Below are 26119 nucleotides of genomic sequence, written 5' to 3'. Positions count from 1 at the left end.
GCGGATATATTAAATAGTTCACACAAAAACTATCAGGATGAAAAGAGAGGTATAGCTGGGTATCATCAGCATAGCAGTGGTAGGAGAATCCATGTCTCTGGATGACTGGTCCTAGAGATGATGTGTAGATGGAGAAGAGAAGTGGCCCAAGAACAGAGCCTTGAGGTACCCCAGTGTTTAGATGCTGTAGGTTGGACACCTCTCCCCTCCAAGACACCCTGAATGACCTGTCAGAGAGGTAAGATCTGAACCATTGTATAACAGTGCCCGCAACGCCCAGTGACTCGAGCGTAAATAGCAGGATCTGGTGGTTGACAGTGTCAAAAGCAGCTGACAAGTCCAGCAAAATGAGGACTGATGATTTAGAGTCTGCTTTAGCCAGTCTGAGATCCTCCACGACCGAGAGCAGGGCAGTCTCAGTTGAGTGGCCTTTCTTAAAGCCGGATGGCTTGTTGTCCATGAGATTGTTTTGAGTAAGAAAGTCCAGGACTTGATTGAACACTACTTTCTCCAGAATCTTGGCCATGAATGGAAGCACATGCAAACCTGCATGCACATGCAAGAACATGCAAACTCCACACAGAAAAGGCAACTGACCCAGCCGAGGCTCGAACCAGCGACCTTTTTGCTGTGAGGCGACATCGCTACCTACTGCGCCACTGCGTCGGCAATATAATAAACAATTTAAGAGATTTTATTTTTAGACCTGGTTTCCAGGTGTTACGCAACTTTCCTGTTAAACTACACCAACAGTGTCACACTGAAGTCTAACACATCGCATGTGAAGTCAAACCAGCAGTCATCTTTCAAACCAGGAATAGAGAGCACATGCAAATGAGACTGGTGGTTTGTGGTCGGCTACAGACAGAGAATATGGAAAGTTCATGCTTCCTCTGCGTCAGTTCGTTGCAGTGGAGGAGTGGTAAACGTTTTCCTTCATTGGCTGATATAATTAAGACCAAACCCTAACTAAAGAGGAAATTATATTCGTCGTAGAGCTACAGAAGTTGAACCAACGGATAAGCCTTCGAACATGTTTCTCAGTAGCGATTTTAAGTGTTTAGCAAGACTGATGTACAGCTAGATACACGTCAGTCCTGGTCGGGAAGCCTGTCTTGTTGATGCGGTAAGTTTTCATATTCTTATTGTGTGTCTGTGATTTTGTGGTTCAGAAGTTTATAAAGATGTTTCGATCACTCGTTTACTACACTTAAAATGAAGATATCGGCAGATACTAAAGCTTTAAATTAGCAAAATAAATAATGCTGGCTTTTTCACTACTTTAAATAAATACAACGAGTTTCCATTTTCATGCATGTAAGGTGACCACAGTTTGACTCACTTCCCTAAAGAACTAAGCTGCTATAAATATGGCAAAGAAATATATATGAAAAAAACTGGCAAATTAAGGAGTGTTGTCAAAAGTCATTGCATATATACTCGTCCTGGTCTCTACTGGCCCACAAGATACAAACAAACTGTTTTACAGTTGCGAAATGCTTTGAGAAAGATAGAGATTGTGTGTTTTTAATGTTAATTTTCCACATTAATTGATAATATTGGTGGCATTGTTGACATACACTCACTAGTCACTTTATTAAGTACAGCTGTCCAACTGCTTGTTAATGCAAATTTCTAATCAGCCAATCACATGGCAGCAACTCAATGCATTTCAGGGCCGGAGTGGGACTCTTTTTCAGCCCTGGAATTTCAAACCTCAGTTCACGACTGACTATATTAAAATAAGGTCATTTCCAATTCAGTTTCTAATAACACTATCACGTCTTTTTTTTTTTTGAGAAAACAGCTGCTTTAGAACTTCAAATGTTCAACAACCCCAACAGCAATATATGTCTTAACAATAAAAATGAAAACAAATAAAAAATAACACACTCAGACGAGGATCAAACCCGGGAGGTTGATGTCGTAATCTATCCTGCTAACCACTGGACCACAACAGTTATATAGACAGTAATGTCATCATTAACCTGCAGGCTGGTCATATATAAAAAGAGCAGAGCTGTGGTAAAATAATGAATAAGAAGACTGTGGTCAAGTAAATAAATGAATTAATTTAAAAAGTGTGACTGCTGAGAGCAACAGATTCTGGAGCTAGGGACACCGGCCCTCGCGGCCAAAAAACGGACCGGCCCACCGGGAATTCTCCCGGTCCTCCCGATTAGCCAATCCGGGCCTGATGCATTTAGACATGGTCAGGACGATTTAGTTGACATCAAGCTAGAGATAAACATCTCTTGCACTAGTAATGCTAATGAGCCTAAAAATGAGTATGCGTGTAATACTATGTATAAGTTTCTTATGTAAACGGATGTGCGGTAACTTTTATAGAAACTTATTTTCAGACTCCACCATACCTGCTATAGACATGGAGCATAACATTGGTTTACTGTACAGGAAGTTAAGTGTCAATCAGAAATTCTCAGTAATGCTTTTAAAATAATATGTTCTTGCTGTCGATTGCAGTCACCTTGATACAAGCAGGCCCGGATTGGCTAACCGGGAGAATTCCTGGTGTGCCGGTCTGTTTTTTTTGGCCAGCTTGCACTCTCAGCAGACAAACCTTTTTCATTTATTTATATATTAGACTATAACCTCACTCTTTTTATTCATTATTTTGTCGCAGCTCCGCTCTTTTTATTTATTTTCTCACGACCCTGTGAGCAAAATGCAGCCTGCAGGTTAATGATGACGTAACTATCGTTCGACCCTAAACAGCGGCACCTTCCCACATAGCAAAATTTCTCTGGCCCCGCTCTGGCCCACACAATCAGGTTTTGCTTGGCCCACATGCCGCAGTGAATTACGGTACATGACTGGACCAAATCTGGCTTCCAGACAAGGGCCAAACACGGACCATATCTGGGCCAAGTCTCAGCAAAGTTAATAACTCATAACTGGGCCTGAACTGGGCCAGATGGGTTGGTGTGTCACGGATGCAATGAAATTGATAAACCCATGGAGTGATGCGCTTTAGGCACACTATGGGCACGCTTTTTCTCAAAGTGACCTGATTGGTAGAATTTTTTTTCTTTACTCAAAAATGATTTTAGTGTATTTTAAATGTGGGTTAAGACTGGCCAAACTCACATGGCCCACTTATCAAATTTTTAAATCTGGGCCAAATACTACGTTTTTCATCTGGCCAAAATCTTGTGTGCCGCCTTAAAGAAGGTGCCACCTCTGCCAAACCCGGGCCATGTTTGGCCACATGCTGTATGCCAGTGCCGGATGAATGCCTGCTGTGCTAGCTTTATGCCAAATCTGGGCCAGAATTCTTTGCTACTAGGGTTAGTGAATATAAGAATTTGAATAATTAATATTAATGAATATTTCACCTGCTCAATGAAAATCAGATGATTCACTACATTAAGAACTCTGACATAACTTGATCAGAAAGGGGAGAATAAGATTAAGCCATTGTGGTCCAGTGGTAAGCGCGTTGTGTTATGATGCTGCTGACCTGAGTTTGAATCTAACCTCATTCATTCATTCATTTTCTTGTCGGCTTAGTCCCTTTATTAATCTGGGGTCGCCACAGTGGAATGAACCGCCAACTTATCCAGCAAGTTTTTACGCAGCGGATGCCCTTCCAGCTGCAACCCATCTCTGGGAAACATCCACACACACACACACACATATACTACGAACAATTTAGCCTACCCAATTCACCTGTACCGCATGTCTTTGGACTGTAGGGGAAACCAGAGCACCCGGAGGAAAACCACGCGAAGGCAGGGAGAACATGCAAACTCCACACAGAAACACCAACTGAGCCGAAGTTCGAACCAGCAACCCAGCGACATTTTTGCTGTGAGGCGACAGCACTAACTACTGCGCCACTGCCTCACTCTCGAATCTAACCTAATAAATTTATTTTGATTTTATTTTTATTTAATTTTCACTTTTAGTGTTAAGACATATAATACAGTTTGGGTTACTTATGTAGGTCTGATAGATGGCACAATACTAACGCCCACACAACGTCAAGCTGTAACATCATTAAACGTTGATATATGGTTGGTTTTAGGTCGAACGTTGGACATTGACGTCGGCCTGACGTTGAGTTCTGACGTCAACCTGATTTTCATTTACAAACTAAATGCAATGTCCCCACGACGTTGGGGTACAATGTTAATCTGACATCATGTTGTTGTCTTGTGTCTGCTGGATGTTTAAGGCCATTTCAGTCATCATACAGTAAGCATCCGTCATCTTCAGTGACATGCATCTAAACAGTCTCTGGGTCAATGCATATAAAGATTTTAAGCATCTTCTTATGGACATTTTTAATGCTTCCAAACAGTGTGCTGCAATAAACAATAAGTGAAGTTTATTCATAAACTAATTTCGAGAGGATCACGTGCTTATGATTTATCACGGCCGGTCTCGCATTTGCTTATCACTATCTTCCAATCATATGAGCCCTAAGCTACTATAAATAGCCACAGTTTTCAGTTCACTTTATCTTCGTTTGGATGAAACCCCCCTCCTCCCCTATTCTCCTCCTTTACCTCTGATTGGGCGGCATGGCGGCCCAGTGGTTAGCACTGTGAGCCCCACAGCAAGAACACTGCCGGCCCTGGTTCCACAGGACCAATGGGTGTTTCTTTGAGGAGTTTGTATGTTCTCCCCGTGTCCGCGTGGGTTTTCCCCGGGTTCTCCGGTTTCCTCCCACCATCTAAAGACATTCAACATACATAACAATCAAGCATTTGTCTAACCCCTTGTGTTCCCTAAGCTACCGCAGCAGGGGAGTTCTGAGATCCACCGCTCAGGCTCCCCTCTCGCTCTGTCAACGGTAGGAAGCCCTGGGCACGAGGAGCCCTTGAGCTCGGGGCTCTCTCCCGGGACAGCATCCCTGCTGACAAATCCAGCTTAAACCAGCCTAGGTGGGTTGGCTGGTTTTAGCTGGTCGATCAGGCTGGTTTTAGAGGGGTTTTGGCCACTTCCAGGCTGGTTTCCAGCCATTTCCAGCCTGGTCTTAGCTGGTCAGGCTGGGACATGACCAGCTAAAACCAGCTTGACCAGCCTAGCCAAGCTGGGAGTCCAGCCAAAACCAGCTATATCCAGCTTAAACCAGGCTGGTTTTAGCTGGATTTGGCTGGTAATTTTCCAGCCTGACCAGCTAAGACCAGGCTGGAAATGGCTGGAAACCAGCCTGGAAATGGCCAAAACCCCTCTAAAACCAGGCTGGTCAACCAGCTAAACCAGCCTAGGCTGGTTTAAGCTGGATTTTTCAGCAGGGATGCCAAACAAGCTTTTATAAATCATCAGCTAAGTGTGAACTCTTGAAACTTATCTTTAAAACTTACCCAGCACTACTAATTAACCTTCATTTTTCGAATCTGATTGTTAGGCAATAATGTACAAATGTACTTGAATTGATTTGAACAAGTATACCTGACAACATTTTTTGTGTCAGTATATCAAATGTGTATAATTTCATCTTTCATATGAACAGTCAAATCATGAAAACTCAAAATACTTACATTTATCTTTCATTCTCTTTCCAGGATTTCAGCTTGCCTCTTTTTTATCTGATGCTGACGTGTAACATCACATCCTCCTGTATGCTAAACAGGAAAAGGCCTTCGTGTGCTTAAACACAACATTCACCACTTCCTCCTCTAATACCTTTACTTTCTGATGAAGTGAAACACAGGACTGTGTTCAAATCAACTTGGATTATTCTCAGTGGTCAGGCTACAGAGGCTAAAAGTAGTCACGTGAAATAAAGCCAAAGTAACACATCACTATTTGGACCACAAAAAACAATCAAAATGGAGAGTCGAAATAGCAGCATTTGTGTGATCAACGACAACATGGTGCCGTTCGCCACAATCTACATCATCATCTTCCTGATTGGGATGGTGACTAGCTTGGTGGCTCTGTGGGCTTTCATAACTAGCCGTAGTGCTAAAAAGTGCATCAACGTTTACCTCATCAATCTTCTAACATCAGACTTTCTCCTCATGTTAGCATTACCCGTCAAGATTGCCAAAGATCTTGGCAATGCCTCCAAAGGTTTGACCATCTTTCACTGCCAAGTGAGTGGGCCGCTTATTTACATAAACATGTACGCATCCATCATCTTTTTAGCATTTGTTAGCATTCAGCGCTACCTCCAGATCACCCGCAGCTCCAAACTACTGCGGCTACAGGACGTGGGATTTGCGGTGCTGATGTCCTCTGTGGTTTGGTTCCTCGTACTCTTCATCAACGTACCCAACATGGCCATCCCCATCAAAAAAGACATTGAAGATAAAGTTGGCTTGACGTGCGCTGACTTAAAAGAGGATTTGGGCAAGCACTGGCATGCGTTGTCTGTGTTTCTGGGCATGGCGATCTTCTTCAACGCGTCGGTAGCCGTGCTTTTGTCCAACGGTCTGGTTTTGAGGAAGTTTTGGAGTCAGCATGAATCTGAGCCTGAGGAAAAGGCTATCGCCCGACATGCTGTTGTAAACATTGCATTGGTGACATTGGCTTACGTAGTGAGCTTCGTGCCGTATCATGTTGTCCGCATGCCGTACACCTTCACGCAGATAGAGGTCATCACTAAATGCACCTTAAAGAAGAGTCTCTTCTTGGCTAAAGAGTCCACTCTGCTTCTGGCCATCCTGCATCTGTGCTTTGACCCTGTGCTGTACTTTGTTTTTTGCCGCGCATTCAGGTATCAGATCACGAAGGCCTTCACTAAGAGAGACAGCGTTCCTACTGCTGATCCGGAGTGAAATGGTACCACGTTAGGGTGAAGTGCTTAGTTGGATGCGAATGTAGGATTGAGAAAAATATCCCATGATTCTTAAAGCTATCACTTATACACTCTTTCTTCTTTATAATGAGCACAGATGAAGTTTAATGGAGATTAACTCCATTTAATGGACATTGCAGCCACTCAGAAGACCTTTTGTCTATTGACCTTATTAGGAAGTGTGCTCGTATTTGCGATTGTTTTAGTACTTTCGATTCAGTATCCTATGGGAGAAAGGTTTAGGAATAAAGCTACGGTCACACTAGAGTCCGTGTGTGGGAAATTCTACCCTAGTAGCAAAGAATTCTGGCCCAGATTTGGCAAAAAGCTGGCACAGCAGGCATTCATCCGGCACTGGCATACAGCATGTGGGCCAAACATGGCCCGGGTTTGGCAGAGGTGGCACCGTCTTTAAGGCGGCACACAAGATTTGGGCCAGATGTAAAACGTAGTATTTGGCCCAGATTTAAAAATTTGATAAGCGGGCCATGTGAGTTTGGCCAGTCTTGACCCACATTTAAAATACACTAAAATCATTTTTGAGTAAAGAAAAAAAATTCTACCAATCAGGTCACTGAGAAAAAGCGTGCCCATAGTGTGCCTAAAGCGCATCACTCCATGGGTTTATCAATTTCATTGCAATCGTGACACACCAACCCATCTGGCCCAGTTCAGGCCCAGTTATGAGTTATTAACTTGGCTGAGACTTGGCCCAGATATGGTCCGTGTTTGGCCCTTGTCTGGAAGCCAGATTTGGTCCAGTCATGTACCGTAATTCACTGCGGCATGTGGGCCAAGCAAAACCTGATTGTGTGGGCCAGAGCTGGGCCAGAGAAATTTTGCTATGTGGGATATCGTACGGCGCTGCGAAAAGCGGCGGGATTAAACAAGCTCATTAGACATTTAAAAAAGCGAGAGATTGCTCCGTGTTTTAAATTTCTGTCCACTGAGGTCATGTTTTGATCCTCGATTGATCTCGCACAGTCAAGTGATGCGATTTCGCAGGTCAGAGTTCACCGAGCTTGAACTTTGCACCGCAGCAGCCTGCAAAACTTGACGCATGACCCTGCGTTTCTGGTCTGACGCATTCGCGTGGACGTCTATGGGAGCAAAAGCCCAGGGTGATCGCAGCTTAATAAGTGAAGTTTCACAAACTAATTTTGAGAGGAGCACGTGATATGATTGATCGCAGCTGGTCTCTCATCACAATCATTAGTAAGCCAATCAGATTAGTCCAAAAACTCACTATAAGAAGCCCGGCTAAAGTTACTCCCTTATCTAACCCCCATCCACCCTATCTCCTTTCCTCCTTTACCAGGGGGAGCTCCCGAGATCTACCTGATCTCGTACACCCCTTACCAGCTCATGGACCAGGCGGGAGCCCTGCGCTCAATTATCCCTGAGCCCAGGATTCTCTCCGGGGACAGTATGCCAAACCTGCTAATATTATCAAGCAATATCTGTGTGAGCTCTCGAAACAACAGAAAACGGTCAAAATACTTGCTCTACAAACAAGTGTGTTTATGACTATGCATGATAAGTATAAACATAGAATCAGCTTGCAACATCAAGCAGCTTAACAAGCAGTTTTTAACACTTAGAAATCAGTAGAAGTGGATGAGACCAGAAGTCTTAAGTAAAAAGATTCCAGTGGCTGCGCCGTATGAACCCTAACAGGGAGAATCATGGTGGTGGACCAACACAATCTCACGGCAATTTGTAACTTTTTTATTTAGTGGCTAAATCCTATGAATTCGTACGATCTAATTCGTACAATTTAGCACGTAGGTGATAATGAATGTGCTTTATTTATAATGTTATGTTTTGTGAATATGGACGCAGTGGCGCAGGTAGTGCTGTCGCCTCACAGCAAGAAGGTCGCTGGGTCGTTGGTTCTATCCTCGGCTCAGTTGGCGTTTCTGTGTGGAGTTTGCATGTTCTCCCTGCGTTCGCGTGGGTTTCCTCCGGGTGCTCCGGTTTCCCCCACAGTCCAAAGACATACGGAACAGGTGAACTGGGAAGGCTAAATTGTCCATAGTGTATGATTGTGTGTATGAGTGTGTGTGGATGTTTCTCAGAGATGGGTTGCGGCTCGAAGGGCATCTGCTGCGTAAAAACGTGCTGGATAAGTTGGCGGTTCATTCCTCTGTGGTGACCCCAGATTACTTAAGGGACTTAGCCGACAAGAATATGAATGAATGAATGTTTTGTGAATGTTCTCTCTAGGTTATAAAACCCCCAAAATAACCTACAGGAAACGTTCTGAGAAGGTTCTCTTTGGGTTATGAAAATAATATCCAAATTAAATATACAGGAAACATTCTCGTAAGGTTATTTTTAGGTTATAAAAATAACACTTAAAAATAGCCAGCAGAGAATGTTCTTGGAAGATTCTCAATAGGTTATAAAACTAACCATCAAAAATAACCTGCATAGAATGTTTTGGTTACAAAAAAAAACAAAAAAACAAAACCTACAGAGAACATTTCCAAATACTTATTTTTGTTTCCCAAATAATTAATTAACTAAACAGGTTATTATGTTAGCGAAATATTAGATATGGTGGGGAAAATTACTCACACACAAAAATGTTTTTAAGATCTTTTATTTATATTGTATTGTTTTTAATCACAAACATGCTATTGCACTGATAATTTGCAATATATTATAATTTTCATCACAGCTAAAAAAATTTTTTAATATGAATCTCTCACAAAATCCATCACTAATGTTTGAGAAAGCATTCATTAACGCACTGGGATCATGTAGATTACTGTTATGATTAATAAATGTTTCAGAACTTCAACTCGGAAAACTGGACTGACACTGTTTCAATTTACTAGAACGTCTATGTTAAGCTGCTTTGACACAATCTACATTTTAAAGGCGCTGAGAAATAAAGGCAAAAACTGAACAAGTGTTCTCCCTTTATTGACAATTGCGAATTGCATTATGGAACCTTGATTTCCGCTCTGTCAACTTTTGATGTTGAAAATTCAGCTCTGCAGTTTAACAAAGTGACTTTCATTGACATTTTAGTAGTTTGAAATATTATAATGTATAATAAATAATATTTAGATAAATGAGTCTCTAAAATCACAGAAAATCTACTGGCAAATTATTACAAAGTTTTTGTACCATAATATACACCTCCAAACTAGAAAATATATTACTTTAAACTATTAAAAATGTTATTGAAAGTCACTTCTTCAAACTTTTCAAGGTTAGAAGATGTTGGAAAATAGATCAATGCCCCATAATGCAATTCAAAAGCATAAATAAATGGGAAAAAATAAGAAATAAAAGCATGAATCACCAAATCACGAAACCAAAACTGCTAATTTACAGATCATTTTTGTGAGTAATTTTTTTTTTTTGGTGTTTTTGCATTTTCATTTTTATTCATGTAAGAACTGATCCCTGAGTAAATGACTTGACTGAATTGCATTGCACATGAAAATTCCTAATGCGAATCTTTAAATTATATTTCTAAATAATAAATGTTATACAGAACAACATCTAATTTCTCTGTCTTCTCTCTTCAGTCATGACCTTTAAGATTGTGTTTTCGCATAAATGCGTGTCACTTCTCTGCATCACGTCTCTGTTGATATGACTGTGTCACAGACGTCCTGTGTAGGATGAGTCAAAAGGTCACAGTATATGCAAATTTGGACAGTCCCAGGGGTCAAACATGAGATTTTATGATTTCTGCATAAAATTTATACAATATTTATAAAAAAAAATACATGGACGATGCGTACTTTGTTTTTGGGTTTTTTTGTAATATTTTGGCATTTATTTTTCACTAAATCATCAGATATATCTCCATACAGAGATCTTATATACAGGTATGCCTATATTTGAAAATTCTATGTTAATTTTATATTTTAAAATTCTGTATTTATTCTATAAAAATATATGTATTAATATATATACAGTTGAAGTCAGAACTATCAGCTCCCCTTTGGATTTTTTTCTTTTTAAAATATTTCCCAAATTATGTTTAACAGAGCAAGGATGTTTTTACAGTATGTCTAATGATATATATATTTTTTTTTCTGGAGAAAGTCTTATTTGCTTTATTTCAGCTATAGAATAAAAGTAGTTTTTAATTTTTAAAAAATATTTTAAGGTCAAAACTATTAGCCCCATACAGCCCGCTATATTTTTTCGACAGTCTACAGAACAAACCATCATTATACAATAACTTGCCTAATTACCCTAACCTGCCTAGCTACCTAATTAACCAAATTAAGCCTTTAAATGTCACTTCAAGCTGTATAGAAGTGTCTTGAAAAATATCTAGTCAAATATTATTTACTGTCATCATGGCAAAGATAAAATAAATCAGGTATTAGAAATTACTTATAGATAGACAGACAGACAGACAGGCAGGCAGGCAGGCAGATAGATCAAATCTACTAATTTGTTTACAAATCTCTCTTTTAAATTCATATTTTTAATAGGAAGCTATATTTGTGCATTTGCTTTAAATTAGTCAGTACTGAAGCCAAATCTGGAGCTTATCTAACAAAATAACTAACGATAATGGTCCAAGAACTAGTACAGCCAAATGTATACATTAGAGAAAAATATTAAATACAAATTTAAAAGAGGAAAAAATCAAGAGAAGCAAAAAGAAAAAAAAATAGTTGAAATTTTGTAGGTTGTAATTTTATTTTTGCAATATTTTGCTGGAATGTAATTGTATTAACCTTCAATTTCTAAATATATTTGATGACTAAAATAGTATTTTATTAAAAATATCTGTTTAATAAATCTGTTTTGTTTAAATGCACCAAAATACACTGCCTATATTCACTGAAAAATGGATAAAATATGCATTTTCAAAATGGGGTATATATATATATATATATATATATATATATATATATATATATATATATATATATATATATATATATATATATATATATATATATATATATATATATATATATATATATGATGAGATGTATGTTGAGGGCGAAATGATTATCCCTCCTGTGCAGCATTTATTCTTTTTCAATTATTCATATTTTTAAGTAATATTTCATGGATCAAGGAAAGTTTTCACAGTATTTTCTATCTATTTTTTCTTACTTGTTTTATTTCAGCTAGAATAAAAGCAGATAAAAAAACATTTTAAGGTCAAAATTATTACGTTTTAGCGTTTTATTTTGCTTCAGTTAGCTGTATACTGTAAGATGTATATTTATGCTACATTTTTACATATTCTGATCTTATTAAAAGATTAAAAATACTAGTGACAAAATAAGAAAAAAAAAACCAATTGGTTTGAATGATAGTGACATCAATAACATTAGATAATTTACTTTTCTAAGATAGCAATGCTCAATTCCTGTTCTGACTATAACAATATGACGTTTATTTCAATAGTTTTATTGCTGACTTTTGTAAATCAGCTATTAAACACACACACACACACGCACGCACACACACACAAAAAAAAAAAAATATATATATATATATATATATATATATATATATATATATATATATATATATATATATAAAGTCCTTCATCACATCACGCTCAATAAACTTCATATTCACATCTCAATTGTAGCAATAAAATTAAACTCTGTCCAGTGTAAGGTCACATCATGCGCGGTCACTGGCGCGAGACATTCAGAGCGGTTGCTTGGTAACGCAGTACAGTGAGCGCGCTTGGCGTAACTCTATCCAGAGGAGACATTGGGATCCAACTTTCCTCTGACAGCATGTGTTACATATCATTAGAGACCATTTTATAGCGTTCATATATTCAGGCGTGCAAAGAAACCCACAGCATGTTGGATTGCATGAAGATTGTCAGTGCGCGTCTTAGTTTGGATTTCCACTGATGAGGCTGTGCGCGTCGCCGTGTCCAAACACAATGCCTAACCGTCAAAAGCAAGTTATATTCTCCATCGCCGGGGTGCTTTGTTTTGGTTGTGTTTTAGTCGTGGCGGCTGCAATGGGCACTCAGTTTTGGGTTCAAGCGGCTGTTTTGTGTAAAACAGGAGCTCAAATTGTTAACGCGTCCGGGGCAGAGCTGGGTAAATTCATCGGAAAGGCAAACTACGGACTTTTTCACGGACATGGGATGAAACAATGTGGTCTGGGAGACAGACCCTTTTATTTTTCATGTGAGTAACTTCATCATATTAGAAAATATTTCAAATACACCATGAACTTAAAGAGTAGGGGCTTAATAGGCTGCGAAAACCACATTAGATTAAATAAAGAGGTCTCAGTTTATTTTAACTGGCCTTAATCCTACCCAAACCTAAACCCAACTAATACCTTACTGACTATTAATAAGAAGCTAATTTGTAGTTTACTGAGCTAAAAGTCGTTAATGGTTTGTTAGTTGTGTGAAATGTACATTAAATTAAGTGACACAATGCACTTATGTGTACATTTACATGTTTACATTGTACTGTTGACCCGCCTGAACCCACCCTTAAATCTACCAATATACCACTAAACCTGTCCCTAACCTTGCCCTATTGCCAAATAGCTGACTTTTTCCATCGCAAAAGTTGTCCAAATCCCACCCAAATGCACAAAATATTAGATTAACACACAGTTACATAAGGGTGTTATAGTGGTGCAATAAGTAGCACGTTCACCTCACAGCAAGAAGGTTGCTGGTTTGAGCCACGGCTGGGTCAGTTGGCATTTTTGTGTGTAGTTTGCATGTTCTCCCTGTATTACATGTACGCAGGGCATCCGCTGCGTAAAACAAATGCTGGATAAGTTAGCGGTTCATTCCGCTGTGGTGACCTCTGATTGATAGAGGGACTAAGCCGAAAAGAACATGAATGAATAAATGAACACACACACACATATAACCTCTAACTGCCGTCTTAAAGTTTCTTCTAAAATTATCATTTTTCTCAGACTTCTGTGTGTAGATTTTGTTATTTAATTTTATGGTGATGAGTAGATTATTTTCATTGCCTTTAAAGTGAAATGACTCAACATAAACATAGGAGGCTGAGAAAAATGCTCAAAAATATTTTAATGACAATTTCAGACGACACGGTTTTGCATCTTAACTCTTCATTTATATATCTATATATATATATATATAGTTGAAGTCAGAATTGATTTATTTTATCTTTGCCATGATGACAGTAATTAATATTTGACTATATATTTTTCAAGACACTTCTATACAGCTTAAAGCGACAATTAAAGGTTTAACTAGGCAACTAGGCAGGTTAGGGTAATTAGGCAAGTTATTGTATAATGATGGTTTGTTCTTTAGACTATCAAGAAATATAAAGCTTAAAGGGGCTAATAATTCTGAATTAAAATTTAAAATTGCTTTAATTCTAGCCCAAATAAAACTATCTCCAGAAGATAAAATACTATCAGACACACTGTGAAAATGTCTCTGCTCGACTAGACTAATTAGTCTAGTTACTATCACAAGAGAGGATTTAGCAAAATCCTTGTTTTGTTACGCCTAACTTTTGATTCACTTTATATTCACAACAGGATGCTGAAGATCTCAGGTGAACATCTTATTGGAACAAAGGCACCATCAAATACAGGAGTTTGACGTTACTACTAACTTAATGGAGAAGGAGCACACAGTTAACTTAAAAAATGTCAAGTCCATAAAATGTATGTGTCCAAAAGGCTCATATTTTGTCAGCCCACCTATTTGATTTGGATTTAGTTTTAAACTTTTAATTTTGTCTTTTTATATTTCAATTTCAAAACAAAATATGCAGTAATAGCCTAATAAAAGTAAGGGACTAAAAAGGGACTGGGTTCTTTTCCATCAAAAGGACTAATGTCACTTCAGCTGGTTTCCTTTGTGTTTTTTTGGTCCAGTTTGATTCTTTTTAAACAAACTAAATGTGAAAACACCCATAGGCGTTATTTCATTCCAATACTTATTTATTGTCTTTAGGGCTCTATGCTAACTTTTTGCATTTTTAACAAAGGTTGGTGCACCCAAATTCTCAAATCGATTTCATTTTCGATGACCCAAATCACATGGCATCTACCACTGCAGTTTTACACGTTTTTATTTTATCGCTATTCATATACAAGATATTACTATCTTACAATCTGGTCAACATAAAGTTCTTTAAAGCACAATTATCCAAGAAAGTGACAGCAAAAATTAAGAAAAACAACTCTTAATAATATTCAAATAGTGTGAGAGTGAGTTATCTTTATTACTGGACACGGTGCTACTCGTTGTATTTGAAATAATGAATCATATTTGTTTTTAACTATGATTGATGGACATTTTTCAATAAACACCAAACAAAACATAAAACATTTTAAAGTGGATCCAAAACAGACAAAAATCAGGTGCACTTCATGGGCTTGAATGGGGTCCGTTATTGCCAGTAAAAATGCCAGACTTAAAATTAGCATGTAGTGTCACACCAGAGAGAGGCACGGTGGCTCAGTGGCTAGCACTGTCGCCTCACAGCAAGAAGGACACTGTTTTGAGTCCGAGCTGGTTTCCCCCTCTGTCCAAACACATGAGCTATAGCTGAATTAGGTAAACAAATGTGGCCTTAGTGTATGAGAGTGTGTGTGCATGAGTGTGTATTGGTGTTGCCTAGTCCTGGGTTGTGGCTGGAAGGGCATTCACTGCGGAAAACATATGCTGGAATAGTTGCTGGTTCATTCCGCTGTGGCAGCCCCTAAAAAATAAGGGACAAAGCTGAAGGAAAATGAACTAATGTCTCCCCAGCGGACATGGATTTCAGTGATAAAATGTATCAATTCTTATGTTTTCATAAATATATGAATTAAAAAATATTGTGATTTACTTAATTAGCCACTTGTAAAATTAGGCATTAATTGACATTATATACATTTTCTTTTTAATTTATAAGAGCTGTCGTTTACTGATATGCTTGAGACAGTGACACTGTATTGGTTTTTATAACAGGAGGTCCATTGAAAACAAATAAAAAAAATGACTGCATTGTAAATGATGACAATACTAATTACCTTGACTCACTGATATTGACCAAAATATTTGTAAATTGTTTCATAATTGAGCATAATTGTAAACTTGCTATACATTACAGCAGTCAAGTTCCACTGTTCTTGTAGACAAAACCTGACCCGCACAAACATGCACTCAAACAGCAATAAACATAACAATTAAAATTCTTATTTAACCTATAAAAGTACAAACCTCTGCTTCATTAGAACCAAACTGCATATTTCTTTTCAATGGTTTTATCATGGTTTTTAAGATGGAATCTTCTCATTGATGGGCTTTGAATGAGTTTCAATTGACAGATCTTTTATGACAGCTTCAGCATTCCTTCCTAATGAGATCTGGTAAAGCCCCAGATTTAAGAGGCCGATGTTTAGCAGAACAAAACAATACTGTCATCATGGGTTTGTTTTTAGTTACAAGAAAATACACGAAGATGCAGACAGAAATGAGTCATATGTAGGCCCACACGGAATCTGGGCGCGCAGAATTCCGCAGATTTTCAGCAGAATTCCGCAGAATTCTGCAGATTTTTAGCCTATTATTTATTCTGTTTATTTACTTGAGTAAATGTGTAAATCTGAATTTATTCAGTTTGTATTCAGTAATTTATTACTTTTTATTTAATATATTAAGGTTTTAGGTATGATACTCCGCTGGATACTCCCAAAATAAATCCGCAGAAATCCGCAGATTTTTACCAAAATTCTCCACAGAAATAGCAAAAAACGTCCACAGATTCCGTCTGGCCCTGGTCATGTCACTGCAAAAAAAAAAAAAAAAAAAAACTTTGGGTTTCTGTTTCGTCTGTCGTCCAAATATGTAACAATTCTTAAATCAAGAAAATTTTTCTAGACAAGCAAAAAATATGGTCTTGTTTTCAGAAATTAATTAAGTGAGTTTTTTTCATAAATCAAGCAAGACAATCTGCAAATTGAAATAAGGTTAATTTGGCTTCCCATTGGCAGATTATTTTGCTTGTTTATTGAAAAACTCACTTAATTTTGACTTATTATCCCTTAAAACAAGACAGTGTTTTTTTTTTTTTGTCTAGAAAAGTGGTTCTCAAACTTTTTCACCAAGTGCCACCTCAAAAATAAACTGTCTCTCCAAGTACCACCATAATGACCAGTATTGAAGCGACAGCAGTGCACAGTTTGAAAACGAGTCATATTCCTACAATTTCTGATCAATTTTGAAATGTATGTTGCATGTACATATGACATTTTTGTTAAACTGTTGGAAATCTAAACATTAACTTGTATGAAGATTGGTAGGGAACCCGTTTTTCTCAGAGGATGTCAAGCTGACAAAACATTGCTGCACTCTGAAGTTTTATGTATGGAGAAATTAATAAGCACTGCAGTGTTTGAGTGTTCTGTGTTTATCTGAGATAACTAGCCTAACGAAATTATATTCCATAAAAAACTATGAGGCTGATCAGTCGGTTCTTGTAACGTGACTCGCGGTGCGGCATTCTGAAAAGGTAAAATGTTTTCAACTGTGTACACCTGGAATTCGCAAGTGCGTCGTGCAGTTCTAACTCATTTCGCTAGCCTGTGGGTTAAATGTTGGCACTTAAGTGACCTACAGTAGACGTAACAAGAGAATACGGTGATTTTTGCAAAATAAAAAAAAATATCAAAATAAATGATCATTCAGACTCGGAACAGAAATAATTAATAATTGTTTTGTGCGGCCCGGTACTAGTTGAGCTATAGGCTGGTGCCGGTCTGTGGCCTGAGGGTTGGGGACCACTACTCTAGCGTGTATCTGCTCTGCAAGCACGATGAACCTCTATTTCTAGTTCTAGTTCTCTAGTTCTTCGCCAACTGGATTGATTTTTAGCAGCTGATGACGCAATGCACTAAAGTAAACATTCTAAGCACAGCGCTTTGAGCGTAGGCTTTAGAGAATAGCTAATGCTGATCACATCGGTGTTATCAAATGATTAAAATTGTTCATTTTTTCTTTCATTACTCAGTGATTCCTTCGTGTACCACTAGAAGTAAGCCTGCGTACCACTAGTGGTACACATACCACAGTTTGAGGTCTAGAAAATGCTTCTTGATTTAAAGGGCACCTATTTAACCCCTTTTCGAGATTTAAGATAAGTCCTTTGTGGTATTTTCGTACAACTCAACTTTTTCCAATTGGCCACTGACCAAACGTAAAAAAAGTTATATTTCCTCATGAGATCAAGCTGGATAATTTATATACTCAGTGTCTGATGTTATGCTCTCTTGGCTCTCTGTGTAGTTTTTCCTGACCTGATGGATGTGGTTCCAGCCAGTCTTCACGTGAGCGTGATCTTCTTCTGCTCGGTGCTCATCGTCTTCTCCTCGGTGTGCTGTGGATTCTTCTTTTACAATGCTTTCGGGAGCCCATATGAGACGCTGCATGGACCCCAGGGCCTTTACCTCTGGAACATGATCAGCTGTAAGAGATGCAAACAATACAAGCAAGTTTAAACACAACACCATATTTTTGACTGTAATTCAAGTAAAATTTAAATTCGAAGTGATTTTTCACGGTTAATCCCGAAACGCCATATTTATTACAGAAATAAAAGGACAGGCATTAAATGCCATTTGGATTTCAAAACAGTCTCAAAAATGATTTCCATGTTGGATTCCAAGTGGACTACACACACACGCGTGCGCAACACAGCGGAGGGAGGGAGGGATCCCTTCAGGTTCATGAACACGCACAATGGCATTCATCAAATTTGCTTAAACTACGCGCTCTAAAGTATGTCTGTATTTTACAAGCAAGGATTCTGACACAGCAACGTGAAACTTATGAAATGTGGGGGCTCATGGACGCATGATTAGAGAATAGGGCAGAGAATAGGGCTGTCTGACAGCTTGCGACTTCATCTGCCATTTTCACTGAGTACATTTACATGGACACCAATACTCCGCTTTTATTATTAAGATAATACTGATTAAGAGTTGACCATGTAAGCAGCAAATTTTTAATACCTTAAAGGATCACACGAGTCCCAAAATGCGGAGGTTTTTCTTTCTGTTCGCCATGCGGTATCAAACGCCATTAAAACATCCTGAAAAAAAATCTGCGGAATGAGAGTGAACTGCTGAACTGCAGTTAAAGTCTAAAGATTAAAGATGAAACACCCGAAATTGCATGAAACTCTGGAGGAAACGCAAGTTAGCCTGATGATGCGACATTAATTATTTTATACTGAAACTTTCCTTTTCCCAGAAATGGGTTGCGGCTGGAAGGGCATCCGCTGCGTAAAAACTTGCTGGATAAGTTGGCGGTTCATTCCGCTGTGGCGACCCCGGATTAATAAAGGGACTAAGCTGACGAGAAAATGAATGAATGAAACTTTCCTTCTGAAAGTGCGTCCTTGGTCTTCTTTCTTTGCATGTTAAACACACGCAGGGCCGGGGCAAACTGAACTGGCGCTCTAGGCAAACGGCAATCACGTCGCCCTCAGGCCAAAAGTGAAAAAGAAAGTAACCTTTTTGCTGATGAAAGCAAAGACCGTGAGGGAGAGGGTCAGTGTAGCTGATAAAGGTGAAGCCGGGGGGTTCGCTCACTATTCTGCTGCCCAAGGCGCCCGCCTAGGTTGCCTCTATGGACGCACCATCCCTAAACACACGTTGGCCACAACAGGAAATAAAAAATATTATTAAAAAATATTTAAAATTAATCACATGCGTTAACACATTAATTTTGACAGGCCTAATTTTTACATGTATTTGTGGGCAAACTGGTGATCCTCAGCCCATCTTTGCTACTAAAGGATTAGACCTTTCTTGGGTGCTGCTTTTGTACCAAATCATAATAACAATCACCTGTTGACATCACCTGTTTCACATCACATCATTATTTAAACCAATTTATCTGTTTACCGGCCCTAAGCTGCACCTGTGCCAACTTTATTTGGAATGTGTTGCATATATATGATATGGGCGTTAGGACCCACACAGACTGCAAGTTGAATGCCCCCTGCTGGTAAAAACTCATAGAAATATACACTAAATATCGCATAGGGACCCTGAGCATGCGTCAATAACGCTGCCATATTGGTACAGTGCTCCCAGGACAAATGTCATTCAACCGCACTAGTCAAGACAGTGTTATTACGTGAAGATGCGGGACTTTAGCACTGTCTACGGGTGTAGTAACGAGCAAACAAAGAAAACAAAGCACAAAGGCAGAACATTTCATAGGTAATATTAAGTTTTTTTTTTGTTTTTGTATGTTCTGAACTTTTGTGCTAATCAGGTAACGTTATTGATGATGACAGTCACTTACTGCATTCACCATACAGCAAAGCAGCTCCAACTCGCACTAAACACTCGGCTTATGCTAGTTTTGTTGTATAAAATCAGCAAACAATGCAAAAGAAATATGACGAGATGCTGCGCTGGCAGAAACTTGCATTATTGTCGGCTAACGTTAGTGAAAGAGTCGTTTGGGGGATTCATTCATAAACGAATCGCTCCCTCCGTCAGTATGAGAAGTGAAAGCAGCAGAGGAGGTGTGTTTCAGGACACGGATTAGATTACATTTAACAGGGAGGGTGAATAGTACATTTCTGTACACACAAGCACAAGCTTTTTGTCAGGAATGCCCGTGCGGTCACTGATCCATCAATGTAGAAAAGTGATGTAAAATTGTAATTTTCGTAATTAGAAAAAAAATTACACACTAACATTCAGGAAAAATGATCATAGATATATGTTTATATGTGTATATCTCTGGCTTTGGATGGCCACAGTCCTCCACTGTACCTTGGTCCCGCATTCATTTAAAAGGAGCGCTACCCTGTAGCAAGATGGCGGCGCTATTGACGCATTCCGTCCAATAGACAACAATAGGCCAGGCGACATCTAATGTATATATCTATGGTAAAAACTCTAAAACTAAACTCAGAATTGCTTTAACAGAGAATTTTAAAAATCTCAGAATAGATGTAGAGTTGATTAACCACAGCTTTAGTCAATATGGTCCTTAAGGAGCTAAATTGTATTATACAGTACATATAGACTCAGGTACATGTACCTTTTGACAGCTCTCAGACCAGAAAAAAAAATGCCTCTGCACTGCTGAAAATGTGATAGGCCACTAATGCAATGTTGTGTTTCCTGCCAGCTTTCTGCGCCTGCTTGGTCCTCATTTTGTTCTCCTCTGAGGTCAAGCTGCACCACCTCACTGAGATCATCTTCAACTTCAACGAGGGCAGCTTCGTCTACAAGACTCACAGCGAGTGCTACGACAGGTCCTTCTGGCTCATCTTCCTCACCTTCCTCTTGCACGGCCTCAACGTCCTGCTCATCCGCCTGGCCGGGATCCAGTTCCCCTTTCAACAGGCCAAAGAGTCCGACGCCAGCACCGGAGCTGCAGATCTCATGTACTGAGCGGCTCTTTTCTTTTGTTCGTCTTCCTCCCCTGCACACGACATCCACCCGCATCGAGGAGCGCTTCTCAATAGGAGTCTTCTGGACGCCAGCATCCGCTTTGTTTACAGCGGAAAGTCAAGGCACATTTGAGCCTCTTAAGCCATTGAGAGCACGTGGTGGTGTTGAGCCTGGAGATGCTCGTGTGTCTGGAGGGAAGAACATTCAGTCTGTCAATCACTGAAACAATTAACGCTCACTGTTTCGAGCGGCTGATGAAAACAGCCTGTAGTTTCCAGTCTGCATGGGGACATCACAGTTTCCTCTGCTCGCCGAGCTTTTATTCGCACAAAAGGGATGCGACAATTGGCGATTCTCTGCGCTGACAACAAAAAGTATTTTGACCCTTAAGCCACACTTAAATATGTATGAATGTCCGCATTAGATAAGCTGACCCACCAAGCAGTTTTGTTTAATAGATGTCTAAGGCCATGTCCACACATACACAGGCATTTTATAAAATGGATTTTCCCTGCTTTCATTTAAATAAAAAAAAATGTCTATTCACATGAAAATGCAAAAATGATGCAAACTAACAGGCGACGATTATGACACTTTTATGCGGGGTTACACCAAATAGGGAATTAAGTATTTGAATGAGTAAATTGCATACAAATCAATTCAAAAGTGTTAACAAAGGTGAGTTACTGTTCTGTGGATTAACAACACAGGGTGTCGAAGGGTGGCAGGGCGCACTCTTATGGATAGGGTGATGAGCTCTGACACCCGGGAGTCGCTGCTCCTCCACATCGAGAGAAGTCAGCTGAGTTGGCTCGGGCATCTGCCTTTTGGACGCCTACCAAGGGAGGTGTTCCAGGCTTGTTCCAGGGAGGTGGCCTAGGGGAAGACCCAGGACACACTGGAGGGACTATTGCTCTTGGCTGGCCTGGGAACGCCGCGGGATCAACCCGGAGGAGCTGGAGGAAGTGTCTGGGGATAGGGAAGTCTGGAGTTCTCTTCTAAGACTGCTGCCCCCGCGACCCGGCCACGGAAAAGCAGCAGAAGATGAATGAATGATGAATGATAAACAACACAAAATATAATGATGACAAAAGGCCTTTTTTTGTCACATACACTTTTACATGTAGTGAAATTGGACCCCCCCCCGACCGTAAAGATAGCTTTTAGAAAGAGGACATAAGATACATGAGGGAAGAGGGAGGCAAAAAAAGTCCCTCTCATACTATTCTTGAAGTAGGGCAGTGTGAGATCAGGAGGAAAAAAGCCACAGGACAAGCACATAAACACATAGACATAAGCCCCTTTCAGACAGTGATACCGGTAAATATCCGTAAAATTTCTGGAACGAATTTCTTTACCTGTAGATTCAAAAAGCGCTGTTAACATAGGTGAGGACGTTCAGGAGTTTTTTTTTCCGGAAAGAACAATCAAACATCTATTCCAAACATTAACCAGAAATGAGCTCTAAAGGGCTGAGCTTTTATTTGTAAACATTTGACTACACACAGTGGGTGAGTATGTATTGTGAACATCTTCGATGCAAACATATGGAGAAACACTTTCGCATGTCAAGATGTACATAATATGTATGTGTGCTGGCGCTCACCAGCTGGTTCACGTGCACACAGATGCATCAAGCAACTTAAAGAAGCAGACCTTGAAGGTAAACAAACAACGGCTTATCATAAGCATCTTATCGATAATTATTTGCACAGTTGGCATTAAGAAGGAACATGGAAACGTTACCTGACTAACATCTAGCAGCTAAATGTGTCTGGAAAATATTCAAAGGCTTTTATCTTCGTAAACAGCGCAGACATGAATGCGTCTAACTGTTCTGATTGGCTAAATTAGACATCTCACGTCAGCACGTTCTAGACGTGAACACTCTTGAAACAGGGAAAGGGGAGGGAAGGAAGGAACTTGAGCATCTCGTTATCAAGTGCTCCGGGAAAAGTTGTTTGTCTCTAGCCGAGGCCGTCTGGCAGGAAAGCCACAGGGAAGCGGAAAGAGAATAAATTTGGGTCAGTATTAGGGTCAATATCTGTCAATTTTGCAAATATCTAATGTCTGACACTGGTCTCCAGGTCTGTCTAAATCTTGTTGCAAAGCTGCTAGTTTCTCCCCAATGTTTTCCAATTTGCGGTCTATAGCCACAGACTAAATACTAACAAAACCTTCTCACCATCATTTCAATCCAGCTGGCCTGCTTGTTGGGGTTTTAAGTCGCACTGACCACTTCCTAAGCCCATCAGCAGAAACCCTATTCTGAGTTCTGAATAGATATCTTAAATATCCTCCAGGGACAGAGCAGCCAGGCACATGACATGCCACTTCTCTCACATGTCCATTATGTATAGAGCTGCAAATGTTCCTGCAGGACAGTTGGGTTCCCCTGAACTTAGACTTCTCGTCGAAAAGATGGTGTCAATTGCATTCAGAGACCAGTTGATCAAATCCGTAATTCCTTATTTGTTTGGAGAGCAGGGCAAGGAAAGCCTCAGATATGCAAATATGTGATGCGGTTGCTGTGGATGTGTGGGATTTTGCCTCATTTGCGTTTTCCTCATTTAGTGTAAAAGCAGTTGTGTTGGCCAATCAGAAAGCATAAAGCTGTGTACGCTGACATCGTGAGACGTAAACTCCGGTTGTAGTTTCTACATGACCGTGCTTTATCCGGAGTTTTGGAAAATCTGGTTAGAGTTTTCAAAAAGTTTGGTTTCAGTCCTGACTGCGTTTTTGTGTGGACAAACAGCGAAACCGTATAGAAAAAAGTACGGCTTTGAAAATACCTGTGTTCGTGTGGACAGGGCCTAAAAAATGTCTAAACAGACTTTTTTGGCTAAAAATCCGTATCATTTGCAAATATTTGAGAAATGCAGCAAAATTACAGCCACCTTCTTTGTGTTCCTACTTGACATAAATTGTTTACTTAAGTACATCACTTTAGTTTTTGTTCTCGTGCTCTGATTTGTTCCCTGCTGAAAAAAAAACAGCTTAAACCAGCCTAGACTGGTTGGCTGGTTTTAGCTGGTCAACCAGGCTGGTTTTAGAGGGGTTTTGGCCACTTCCAGACTAGTTTCCAGCCATTTCCAGCCTGGTCTTAGCTGGTCAGGTTGGCAAATGACCAGCTAAAACCAGTTAAAAACAGCTTGACCAGCCTGGTTTAAGCTGGACATAGCTGGTTTTGGCTGGGCTCCCAGCCTGGCTAGGCTGGTCACGCTGGTTTTAGCTGGTCATCTTCCAGCCTGACCAACTAAGACCAGGCTGGAGACCAGCCTGGAAGTTGCCAAAACCCCTCTAAAACCAGCCTGGTTGACCAGCTAAAACCAGCCAACCAGTCTAGGCTGGTTGAAGCTGGCTATATCAGTAGGGTTGCTGAATAACCAATCAAAGTGCTCTCTTCAACTGACGACCAACGTGATTCTACATGCTGAAACTTGCTCCAAACCATTAGCCAGACCAATGCTAACCAGAAAAATTCCAACAGCTGACCATCGGCTTGGTTTGTTTTACAACAATCTTAACAACAGTCCAAAAATAGACTAGTCATTAAATTTTTAGGTTTCTGTTAGAAGTCCTTCACTGACTGCCCAAATTGAGCATTGCTTTAGCTAAGACATCTACGTTTGGATGTCGACTAGACGTCTTTTAAACAAAAACAATTGTTGCTGGGAAGTGGCATTTGTCTGTATTCATAAAGACAACTCACTTTAAACAGAACTTATATATATATATATATATATATATATATATATATATATATATACATATATATATATATATATATATATATATATACATATATATATAATAAAACTATAAATGAGTTCCATCGTTTAATATTAGTTAATGCATTAACTAACAATAAGCAATAGTTTGCTGTAGTCTTTACTCATTTTTGTAAAAAAGGGCTGTTAATCCTTCATGATAGCTCAGGTTACAGGCAGTATTTACTAATAATAAAATCAAACATAATATTGTAAAACGCGAAGTAAGATTAATAAATGCTTCAGAAGTGTTTTGTAAGTTAACAACTGTACTGTATGTTAATAAATAAAACATTTTGGTAAAGTCTTGGCTACACGTTGAATATTTTGTATTTTAAAAGCACTGTCACTTCACAGCAAAGGGTTGATAGTTTGAGTCCCAGCTCGGCCATCTCTGTGTGGATTTTGCATGTTCTCCCCGTGTTTGCGTGGGTTTCCTTTGGGTACTCCAGTTTCAAAAAACATGGGAATTAAAAAACTATGTAAATCAAAAAGCTTGTCCTGTATGTTTAGCTATTTGATGAATATTATGCTCATGAGTTGTGATTGTTAGGATGTAGGATGAGAGGGGCCAAAAATATTAACAATTACAAGCAGAAAACACAATGATGTACTTGCAGCTTCAATTCTGAAAGCAGCTCACTATAAACTTCAGTGCCTTTACTCATAATAAATCTGTATCTTCAATGGCTTGTTTTTATTTGTATAAACATACAGTACATTTTCTGAACGCTGGATCGATATAGCAGGTTTTAAATGAATAGTTCACCCAAAAAATGAAACTTTACAGTTACTTACCTTCAGGCCTTTAAAGAAATATTGTAGATCACATTTTTCTGTCAGTAGATTACATTAAAGAGGAGTTTAGCTGAATCTGCGGTCATTGGAGATTTATATAATGCAAAGAGTCAAGTTTTAAAAAAATAAACATAAACACAGGCAAATCTAAATCAATGCCTATGGCTCCTGATGATACACTGAGGTCCTATAAAGAAATAACAATCATCAATGCAAGATATTGAACATAATTTACAATATTATTGACCTTATTCTAAAATGCGGAAGTGCACCTGTTTTTGCGATTGTCTTAGAACTTCCGATTCAGTCGAATATGGGAGAAATGACTAGGAATAATAAACGGCAGAAAACGGTCAAACTACTCGCTCTACAAACAAATGTTTGCATGACT

The 26119-nt window shown here is 39.2% G+C and overlaps 2 protein-coding genes and 1 long non-coding RNA gene across 5 annotated transcripts; 2 read left to right on the top strand and 1 right to left on the bottom strand.

Moving 5' to 3' along the window:
* Positions 1-807: 807 nt before the first annotated feature.
* On the top strand, positions 808-10283 carry gpr171 (G protein-coupled receptor 171). Its single transcript, XM_068213672.2, has 2 exons — positions 808-1126; positions 5535-10283. Exon 2 carries the CDS (start codon positions 5802-5804, stop codon positions 6750-6752), a length of 951 nt encoding a protein of 316 aa, XP_068069773.1. The 5' UTR covers positions 808-1126; positions 5535-5801; the 3' UTR covers positions 6753-10283.
* Positions 10284-12494: 2211 nt separating this feature from the next.
* Positions 12495-21708, top strand: clrn1 (clarin 1). The gene is made up of 3 exons (NM_001002671.1): positions 12495-12927; positions 18027-18206; positions 20895-21708. Exons 1-3 carry the CDS (start codon positions 12675-12677, stop codon positions 21158-21160), a joined length of 699 nt encoding a protein of 232 aa, NP_001002671.1. The 5' UTR covers positions 12495-12674; the 3' UTR covers positions 21161-21708.
* LOC141378009 (uncharacterized) lies at positions 14285-21348 on the bottom strand. 3 transcript variants are annotated; one of them, XR_012391272.1, is made up of 4 exons: positions 19490-19539; positions 19255-19385; positions 18038-18204; positions 14285-16530 (listed from the first exon to the last, which is right to left on the bottom strand). It is a non-coding gene; the product is annotated as an uncharacterized lncRNA (long non-coding RNA). The 3 variants fall into 3 exon arrangements; XR_012391271.1 differs by lacking the exon at positions 19490-19539 and adding an exon at positions 21046-21348 and having other exon boundaries at positions 14814-16530; XR_012391273.1 differs by having other exon boundaries at positions 14814-15459.
* Positions 21709-26119: the final 4411 nt, after the last annotated feature.

Source organism: Danio rerio, chromosome 15, assembly GCF_049306965.1.
Source record: "Danio rerio strain Tuebingen ecotype United States chromosome 15, GRCz12tu, whole genome shotgun sequence".
NCBI classification, from domain to species: Eukaryota; Metazoa; Chordata; class Actinopteri; order Cypriniformes; family Danionidae; genus Danio; species Danio rerio.
The sequence above is the reverse complement of the archived record's forward strand: the minus strand, read 5'-3'. Positions and strand labels throughout refer to the sequence as shown.